The 10,747-nt window shown below is 44.2% G+C and overlaps 1 protein-coding gene across 1 annotated transcript; it reads right to left on the bottom strand.

Moving 5' to 3' along the window:
- Positions 1-703: 703 nt before the first annotated feature.
- Positions 704-9,805, bottom strand: pprc1 (PPARG related coactivator 1). The gene is made up of 14 exons (XM_084561145.1): positions 9,465-9,805; positions 7,420-7,515; positions 7,160-7,309; positions 6,902-6,982; positions 4,821-6,810; positions 4,643-4,696; positions 3,737-3,797; positions 3,420-3,487; positions 2,451-3,192; positions 2,155-2,355; positions 1,985-2,063; positions 1,767-1,888; positions 1,278-1,429; positions 704-1,183 (listed from the first exon to the last, which is right to left on the bottom strand). Exons 1-14 carry the CDS (start codon positions 9,543-9,545, stop codon positions 1,083-1,085), a joined length of 3,978 nt encoding a protein of 1,325 aa, XP_084417271.1. The 5' UTR covers positions 9,546-9,805; the 3' UTR covers positions 704-1,082.
- Between the last annotated feature and the right edge of the window lie 942 nt (positions 9,806-10,747).

The following is a 10,747-nucleotide window of genomic DNA, read 5'->3' as shown; positions in this document are numbered from 1 at the left end:
CGTTAAATCGCGATAACTCGCTCTTTTTCCAGTGACCGTGTTGAAGATCTCAACGGCCGTCGAATATCTTGAGATTCCAGTCCATATTAGGAATGCGGCTAAGCTCCAACACCACTTTCAAACTAAACACATACAAACGGGAGGCGCAGCTCATCTGTTGTCCCGAGCCTGCTGCGTGTCCTCCTGTGTCAGCAAAATACACGCTTTGTTCTAAATCACCAGGATTGATCCGGTTTTATTTTTTATTCCCCCCCGAATCATTTGTTTTGGCTTAATGTGCATTAGTGAATGAAAGACGGGTCCCAGGAAATGACCTCACTCCTTGATGTTACACTTCACAGCAGACATTTCAACATGTAGAAAAGAAGCAGGTGGTGATAATAAAGATGGCTGTTGTATTAATGAGCCTCAGGACGCACAGGTGTGACTAGATTACTAACAAGTATATTCCATTTAGGTGAGCTTTAATGGGACTGATCCACTGCTAATGAAGTTTTACATACTAGGACCCTAAACTGATTCTACCATTGTTTATTTCATAATTTAGACAAGACCTTTTCTTAACTTAAATATATATATATATAAAAATCCTGAAAAAAAAATACAATTACCTCAATCACATTCAAAGAATATGCAACCAAACAGTGATAATAGAAATATAAACAGTGATACTGGAATGAAAAAGCAAAACTTTTATATTTTCACCCTTTTATTTAGGTTTTTTGTAGTACATTCAAATGTATTACATCCTCTCCCAACAGTCAGGGAGCTCCACTCCACTCTTCTTTTTTTTTTACCCTTTTAAAAATGATTTTCTCTCCATATAATTCAAAGTCAATCTTACATTTAAATAAACTTTTTAAAAAAATTATTTAATTTCATTTATTCCATTTTTTTTGACTTCTTTTCCTACTTTCATTATAAATCTTCACTTCAATAGAAGGTGTTAGCTTGCAGAAACAAAACAAACAAACAAAAAAAACTAATGCAACAACTAGAAATTGTAAAGACAGTGTTGCAGGTGAGGAGCCAGCCGCTGGCTCTGAGGTAAGTGTCAGCCGTTTCCTGCAGCGGGCCTCCTGTTACCTCTTCAGATTCTGCTGGGCCTGCTTCAGTAAAGTGTCGAAGTCTAGTGCATGATACTTGCCTTTCGAAGGCAATGGATCGTACTCTCTATTCGAATCTGGAGGACAAAGAAAGCAATGTATTAAAATAAAAGGAGAGGGGGGAACCAAAAGAAACATTTGTTATATCCGTCAATCTAAAGCTATTCCTACCCAAGTCAGCATAGGTGGTCTTGCAAAACTGTCTCCTTCCACCAAAACACAGATCAAATGGCATCTCGTCAGGCTTGCGCAGCTTACTCCCATTCTCGATGGCAGTGAAAGCATCCTTGGTGTCGTAATATGTCACAAACCCATAGTTGTCCCTGTGGCAGATAACCAGAACATCAGCTTGTGATCGTTTTCAGTTTGTCAAGAGCTCTAGAGGCGGTGGTAATAGGTCTTGTAAAAAGTTTGGAGATGTAACTTGCTTTTAAAAGAGCAACCTGGGAGGGTTACCAGGAGGCGCCAGTTATGAACAAGTCTGAGTTTGCTTTAGCACTGTAGCTTGGCCTAAGAGGTCACGGATGAGACCAACAAGGTTCAAAGACAGTGCGGCTTTCTCATATTCATACAACATCAATGCGTAAGTGATTTGTCATTAACAATCGAACAAAGGAGAAAAATGTGTGCATGTGTCGCGTTAGCCATTTATGCACTTACCCTTGTTCTCTAAAGTGCAGAGTACATTCTTCAATGTCGCCAAATAAAGAGAAGCGCTCCTTAAGCTCTTTTTGGGTCATCGTGCCCCGAATTCGACCAACGTAAACAACACGGCGCTCCTCCTGAGAGAGAGAGAAAGTAGTCCGTTAGATCGTTCACTGCAACTCAATGTACCCATCTTCTTCAGAGAGCTTTGTACCCAAAGGATGTTAACTTACAATGGCTTTCTCCTTGCGTCGCTTTACCTCCTCTGTGTTACTCTTTGAAACGTAGTTATAGCTGGCCCCATATGAAGGACTGAGGAAGAGAAGATGAAGCCTTTAGTCATTTAATCAAGGCCTGTCAGTGTATTTGTAGTACACAGATAAGCAGGATTCATGTAGTTTACCTGTACAATCTTCTGCTTCTGCTCCACTGTGCTCGTCTTTGAGGGGAATGAGACCGCGACCTGGAGCGACTCCAAGAGCCAGAACGAGAGGAGGAATACGAGTACCTCCTCCTCCTAGGAGGGGAGCGGGACACAGAGGGAGAAGACCGAGAGGAAGAACGGGATGAGGAGCTGGAACTGCTCCGCGAGTTACGACGATACCTAGAAACCAAAAAGAAAGCAGGCATGTGAGGAACAGGGAAAATCACCCTAGAATTCTGTGTATAACAACCAAAGGTTTCAACAGATGGACAAACCTTTTCTTTTCTGGAGAGCAAGATCTAGATCTAGATCTAGATCGAGATCTGGAGGAATGGGAGTCCGACTCCGAGCAACTGGACATAGGACTGGGAGAACGATGGGATCTTCTTTTTCTAGTCCGGCCTCCACTCCTCTCTTCTGAACTACATCTCGGGCTTGGCGTACGAGAAGGATGACGACGGTAAGACCTGCCATGTGGCCCTCTCCTGGGGCTCCTATCTACGTAAGTGTGCTCATTCTCCTGTCGAGCAGGGGAAGCATCCGGGGTCTCCAGAACAGAGCTTCTGTCCATCCCGTCATTTTTCCTGTGCTCTAGGGGAACAGCTGGTGGGAAACCTTGAGTTTTGGTTGAAACAACATGATTTGTGGCAGGCTGGAGAGATGGTGCCGGAGTAGGTGGGTGCGTTTGTGTAGTGGTTGCAGCTTGTTGCTTGATGGGCTTAATAGTGATAAATGATTGCTGTTTGACATTCCAGCGCTTCCCTTGCTCGCCAGTGGAAGTGCCTTTGTTGGGAAGGCAGTAGTCATGATCCATGCACGCCAGCTCGGGGTCTACAGCGGCGGCAGCAGGAGTGGGTTTACTACGAGACCTGATGGAGGGCAGAGGCCGGGCTTCTATCTGGATGACCTTGCAGGGGCTCGACTTGGAGGCCTCAGCTGCCTTGCTCTTCCCCAGCAGGGCCACAGGGGCCAGAGGTTTCCACATCTGGTGGGGAGGAGTAGCTGGAGGAGTCAGAGCTGAGGAAGAGAGAATGAATGTGAGCCACAATTAAACCCAATAGTCACAATCTCTGATCATGAGTATTTTAATTTGTATCCAGTGACTGAGCTGGTATAATTACACGTGCATTAAGAACTCAAAAACAGAACTTCTCTGATTTCCACCTTTATAAATATAAAACTCTAGCCAAGGCATTGCCATTTGAACTAAATGGACTCATGTTGACGGCAATAAGCTGTATTACCTGCAGTACTTGAGAGGTCACTAGCTCTTACACGCTCCACCACTGTTTTCTCTGGAACCAATTCAATGCTGCAAGGCAAGCACACGAGTCAGTATAGCAGTTGCAAAGTGTAGCTCCCACCTCAGTTGGTCTTCAGACTGAATTCCGAACCGATAAGGCCATCAGTGTTGCTAGACAACGGCTGGGTTTGCGGTAGGTCTTGGCATAATGTGGACTTGTGTCCCCTCCACACATACACGCAGCAAACAGGTTTCACTCTTTCAGAGAAACCATCAACCACTCACACAGAGCAGCTTGAAGGCTGTAGGGTAACTCACCTCGAGTTTCCTACAGCTGCTGCTCTACCAGAGACCTCCGGCACACATTGCTCCTCTTTGGCTGAAGGGAAAAGGAAGAAGGAAATACTGGCATCAGCACAGGAGACAGGAGCACGTAACAATGTAGACTGACAACTGAGTGGATGAGACCGTCTGTGTAGATGCAGGAATATATGCTGGATAATATCAGTTCACACTGTATCTTCAACAGAATTTTAACAATAATCATGCTGTGTTTACACGCAGGCATTGACAGGAGTAACGGCACATAGTCCAACCACTTGTCAAGAGGTGTGCCGGCCTTGTACATCCGCCCAAACAAAGACAGAAGGGCGAGAGTTAAATGGATTTGCGGACGGGGCAGAATTCCAGCAGCTGAGCAGACAGGAGCACAAAGCAGCTTCGATGCCCCCCTGCAGCATCCATCTCTCTTAAAGGGGAACGTTTCAGTATGAAAAAAAAAAAGTCCTGGCATTTTAAAACACGAGCACCACACAATCTTTTAATCGTTGAACACAGATAAGCTTTAAGTTCATACGAACCACGCTATACTATCTTCGTTCCATAGGTCACTTTTGTTGGACTGTTAATGTGAAGTGTGTCAAAACATAACTGCCGTGGTTTGTTATTAATCGAGCTCCTGCAGCCCCTTCACGTCTTTCTACCGACTACTGTTAACTAAAGATAGAGCGGCAATAATGTGTGCCATGTCCCACTATTACGAAACCGGGAAAATTGATACCCTGACAGCATTTAGCTTGGTCCTAAACTATGTGACACACTAAGCTACTGGCTAGACCTCATGCCTAAATTTTGGCATGGAGGGAAAAAAAGATTTGAGTGCAACACTTTCAAAAACTGAGCGGACAGAATGGATTAAGAGTAAACTGGAGAATTATTAATTACCTTGCGTCTCCTCAAATTGCTCCAGCAAGCTGGTCAAATCAGCAGCTTCAATGCCTATAAAAAAAAAAAAAAAATCATGTTACTTTATATTATAACACAAAAATATGCGTCTTCAGTCTTGACAAAATGATGGGCGATTCCTGAATGAAACAACTGACAGTTCTGCGATCAGGCTCACCTATTTCACTAGTGAATGCCTCGATCAGTTCCTGTGTGGGACTCTTCGCTCTTTGGGGTTTCTCTTTAGTTTCAAGCACAACAGGTTTTGGCTTCAGACTCTGCGAGTCTAAAAGTAGCGTACCACTGGCTAAGGGTTTGGCAGACCTGCTATCAGGCACCTTCTGGCAAACAAAAGTGGTCTTCTGGGGGGCGCTGGGAACAGACCCAGTAGCAGCAGTGACTTTGATTACATCTGTAGTGGTTTTAGGACAGGTCTTAAGGCTCTCTACACACTTAAGGGGTACAGGTTGAGCTCGTGGCACTTCCTTGACTTCCTTTCCGCATGAAAGTGCAGCAGAACATTTCCCATCTGCTGAAGTCATGACTTGAGCAGCGGGTTTTAAAGAAGCTGGAGACCCACAGCTCTGAGGCACTGCAGGCTGAGCAGGGGTGTGTTGATGTGGGGCTAAGTTCTTCACTGAATTAGGAGCGGGAGGAGCGCTGGGCTTTTGGAGTTGCTTGGAAGGTTCAGGTGTTGGCTGGGGTTTAGGAACAGGCACAGCAGCTGAAACTTTGTTGGACGAGGCAACCATGTAGGATGGTGGTATCAGCAGTGCTTCAGGAGTGGGTGGCGCAGCTGGTCCCTTAGGCTGCCAGGCAGGTCGGACCTCCTCCAATTCCTTTTTTGCCACCTGAGGGACAGGGCGTCGAGGATCCCTAGGGCTGGGGTCAGGCAGGCAGGGAATAGGGGGGAGCTCTTTAGGAAGCTCCGGGAGGCAGGGCCACTTGGTGCTGTTGTCGTCTTGTTTCTCCACCGGAGCGGGTTTTTTCTGCTGTCGGAGGCGCCTGTACTCTGCCAGACTGAGAGATTTGGGTTTTGGCTCTGGGACTGGCAGCGCTACGGGAGGGAGGGCCTCACTAACAGGCTGTGTCACCTGGGGAGTCGCAGGGCTAGGAGCTGCAGCAGCAGTAGGGCTCTCGGGGGACTCCGGGGAGAGGGAAGCAGAAGGAGCTGCTGATGAGTCTTTATGCTCGACGGGGGTCACTGCCTGCTCTTTAGGTGTTTCATCAGGCTGTTGGGGGCTCAAAGCTGTGGCTGAACAGCTCGGCACAGGGCTGGCGCTTAACTTAACTGTGTCCTGTCTAGGTGACCGGGATGTGGCAACGTTGACATTCATTTCATGTGATAGTGTTGTAACTGTGGTTTGAGTATGGCATGGATCCATTTCCTTAGGTTTTGTTATTGTTGAAGCTGGAGTTGTGGCAACAGGAACCTTTGCGGCTTTATGTTTCTTCTCTTGTTTAACCGACTTCTTTTCGGTTTTTCTGGACGACTCTTGAGCCGGCTTCCTTGCAGAGCCACTCCTAAGAACCCTTCTCTCTTCGGGGTTAGGGTGGCTCTGTTCTTTACTCTTCTTTTTCTTTTTCCTTCTAGAGGGGCTTTTCTCTCTAATCTCTTCCTTCTGTCTTTTGATCGTCTCATCTTTAACATCTGAACACAAACCTGGTGTTGAAATTTTCACTGGAGCATCGTTGACCACTATATCGTCTTCATCGTCATCAACAACGATATGCTCTGAACTGTCAGAGGCCGCCTCTTCCTCTGCTTCATCAGAAGCTTTCTGTTCTGAAGGCAGCTCTTTGGGTGGCAGAGACACCGGGAGGTCCATGTCTGGGATGGCCAGGATTGGCTCTCCGTTTTCCCCCTGGTCCACAACCTCTAGTAATATGCCACCTTCGGGCAACATCTGTTCCCCCTCCTCATTCTCCACACATATGGTCATACAATATGGGTGAATCTGCCTGACCAAGTCCCCCAGGCTAACTGAAACACCGTCTTCACCCTCTTGCTCAAAGGTGACAGGAAGCGGGAGGGTTAAACTTTCCCAGTCTAGCAAGTCACTGTCTGGACAGGAATCCTGCCCCACTGGGCTCAGAGTGAGGGAGCTGTCTTCCTCTTCCTCCCCATCGCTCCTCTGCAGAGAGTCTGCCAGCATCCTGGGGAGGCTCTGGGTACAGACAGGAAGACACGTGTCCTGTCAAAATCTGACATCTATCTGCTGTACAAGTTTATGTTAGTATGAGTGGGGGAAAACCTACCTTTCCAGTTGAAAAGGGTCTGGTGTTACATAGCGTGTCTTTCTCTTGCGGGGAACGGGACAAACAGAGCAATCTCCTGAGCTAGAGGGAAAAAGACAAACAAAAACATTAAACCATTTATAGACTCAGAGGGCAAGAAGTATGTTTAGAACCACACAGGGGAGGAGGAGTTTCACTGCCCAAAGGCCAGGTGGGGGATGTCGGGAACAGGAATCTGTGGGACACTTTGAGAGTAATTTACAACAGCTGGGCACTAACCGGAGAGTGTTCCCTGCCCTTCTGACCCGACAGAAGGTCTGAGTCAGGCAGTGTGTCAAATGGGGACAGGTTTTCGTCATCTACGTTGTCAAGTATCTCCGTCAGGGCGGTTAGCAGCGTGGCCTCGCTCTCCTCATCAAGTCCTTTAGTCTAAATAAAGGCCACAACAACAACAAGCATGAATATCGGACAGTGTAAACAAACGCTTAGACATCATAGATTTCTCTTTGATTGCTCAAACCATGCAAAATCAGTCTTGCCTCAATTGTTGGCGTGTCTTCGAAGATGGAGAGGATGGAGGGGTCTAAGCAGCTTTGAAGGGCCTCCAGAGCTTCTCCAGAGCTCAACTCTTCAGTCTGTAGTAGAGACACAAACAAAGAGTTTGTTTTGGAAAAAGCACAACAGGCCAAATCGATCTGTTTGCAAGAAACCATAACAAATACATAGCCCACAGTGGTGGGGTGGACGGACACAAATAGCTGTTGCTAAAAACAAAGATTTATACACAACAACTTCCTACTGCTCCAGTCAGAAGCTTTTTATAAAAAAATAAGCAAGACGCTGTTGTCTTTATGGATTTCTACCACGAGATTCATTCACATATGACGATGTAGATATATAATATAATAAAAATGTGTTGTTGTGTACAAGTTGGGTGGTGGCTGTGGTTGAGAATGAGCCTAAGGTATGAGGCGTTTTAAAAAAAATGAGAGTCTGAAAAGGAAACCCCAGAGGGCAAGGGAGACCACATGTTTTCAGTTCCGGCCTGAAGGAGAATAACAAAGTACTATATATATATATATTTTTCCATATAGTCTGAATCATACACACCTATGTAGAAATGGAAAAAACAAACAAACAAAAAAAAAAAAAACACACACTCAAATTAGCAACTGTATTTTAAATTCAAACTAATTCGGAAATTAAACATTATAACAAATACCCTGTACAAACAAACATTCAGTTTTAAACAAGTCTATTTATATTAATTGGTTAAAATGTGCAAGATCCCATGCGATGTCCCATTGTGGGACAAATAAAGGTTTTCTTATTCTTATTCACTGGGCGTCAAACTCCATCAAATCTGAATCACATACAAAACTACATTAAATACAGCTTGTAGATCTCATGTAAAAGTAAATGACAACGGTATGCACTTTTATTTAAACGTGCTGCAAACTACTGAGTGTCCCACGTGTTTGCGTCCACACATGGATTCAGTGCGCAGACATATTTGATCCTTGCCTCACCCCGTCCAAAGGGAGGCCACCTAGCCCACGTGTTGAACTACAACAAACAAGATCAGGGCCCTCATCCCTCTTCCTGCCTGATATTTTTTTAACCAGAAACTCTTCATTTTAACGCACACGTTTGCGCAAAACATTTCAGCAAGTGCAGGTTTTCATTCCTAAACTCGCATTTGACAGCGTGCGCGTTTCAACCGAATGCCTCTTCTGCGCATGTGTGAAGAAATCTCAACATGTGATTCCCCACGGATAAACCGCATGTGGATGCACGCGATGATTTTTGAATGAAAACTTGAAACAAAAAAAGTCGACACCACACGTATCGGGGGCAGGTAATCGCACAGGTGTGTCCCGACTGCAAATCACGTTATTAAAAAGGAAAAAGACCTTAATCGCCTCGTGCAGCACCACCGATCTGATGACACATCACTGCAATGTGCTGGCATGAAGCCTATAAACTACACCACGCCGAAAAGGACTGCAAATCCACGGTCAAGCAATTAATCGAGCACACATCCACGCTGTCGTTATGAAAAAACTGGCTGATCGGGCTGCTGCAGTGTTTGTTACCACGTGTGTATCAGTCAGTTGATGGGACAGCACTTTTACACAAAAACCCTCAGAAGGAGCTTAAAAACGCATTGTTAGTGTCAATTATACAACCTGTGCTCATGTCAGGTGAACTATTATTTATTATACACAACTGTCACTTGACTTATTTAAACGACTGTCTATATTATAAGGGAGTAAACCTGCCTCGTTCATTAGTGAGTCTGCTAGCATTAAGACAGCTACACATGCCGGCACACCAAGATAACAAAGAATTATCATAATAAATGAATAGATATGTATTAAGCTGTAAGCAGCACAAACCAATAAGCACTTTTTGGATAAGTTTTTAACAGTGATAGTACGGTTGCATCCACGTGTCACTTTTCCATGCGCAGTGTACAACTCACACAGGCACCACGCGCTGCTTTTCCTCTTAAAAAACGCACACAAAACTAGTAACAGTGGGGTTGCACGCTGGGGAATAAAGTACAAAACATGTCCTTTACCTCGTCTAGTGTATCCATAGGGAAAAATTCCATATTGCACGCAGTTAAAGTCTCCTCGCCTGCTCCCCACCGCGCCGCCATCTTGAAAGTGTATACTCCCTACCCCGGACTCGTTTCGGAATGAAAAGTAGTGAATCGCTCATTGGAGGATGAAGCTCGCCGGCACTAGACACGTGGTCCGAGATTCCCGGCAAAATGACGCAAAATGACGGCGCGGGTCAGAGGTTGCGTGGTCACGTTTCTTTGTAGTTCCACGAGTTCCTGTTTTTTTCAACATGAGGTCGCTCCCCATAGTTTTAAGCTACAGAATGAAACTTATAACTATACACCGTTTTACAACAATACATTTCCAATTTGTGTGTTGTGTAATCACAAATGTATCCATTATACATATGTATTTAACCTAACTTGCTTATTTATTTGCTCATTGATAAAACTTTGGTATAGTAAACAACAACAACAACAACAAATATATATATATATATATATATATTCATTGTGTGCATTTTGTCTACAACACATCCAAAAATATAGTTTTACATCAGCAAATTGTATTTTCTTCAGTTCTCTTAATCGTTTTTTTCCCCTCAGTTTTTCACTATTATTTGTTGATACCTCTCTCTGTTCTCATTTGCTGTTTTTGTAAATTAATTTGTTCTTTTCTTTTGTGTGTGTGTGTGTGTTCTGTGCAATTGCCAATAAAGTTGTGAGTGTGCGAGAGAGAGAAACGCCCACAACTTCCTGCTTTGTGCTGTCTGACCGTTTTATTTTTGCATGTGTGACCGTTGTGGAGAAAATGCACAAAATGACCAACCCCATGCATATACTTTTTTATTTTTAGAGGTTTGCTATACTATTCTATAGTGGCCATAGGCAAAGTGTTAACAATGACAAGTGAGACTAAATATATGTATAAGTAAGTAAGTTTGTGATAAACATAAAGGAAAAAATAGGCTATGTGCAACAGGTTTCTTTTAAGTAATGTAAATTAATCAAATAATCAATTTGTCCAATGTTATCATTAATATATTCAAATTTGGCTATTTCAAATGTGCAAAACTACAGCTGCACACAGCAATATTCTTTATCTGAAATGCTTGATCATTGCAATAGATTCCAGTATAGGCTTGTGAAATATGTTTCAAATATTCTGTCTGCCATATTCACACTCTTCCAAGAATGTGGTCACACTAGAACGAGCCCAGCAAAACTCACAGCACTCAGTGACGACAACCAGTGGAAATATTCAAATATGTGTAATGGATCTTTTCTTTCCTTTACAG

Source organism: Chelon labrosus, assembly GCF_963514085.1.
Source record: "Chelon labrosus genome assembly, chromosome: 15".
Lineage (NCBI taxonomy): Eukaryota > Metazoa > Chordata > Actinopteri > Mugiliformes > Mugilidae > Chelon > Chelon labrosus.
This window is presented reverse-complemented; position numbering and strand designations above follow the sequence as displayed.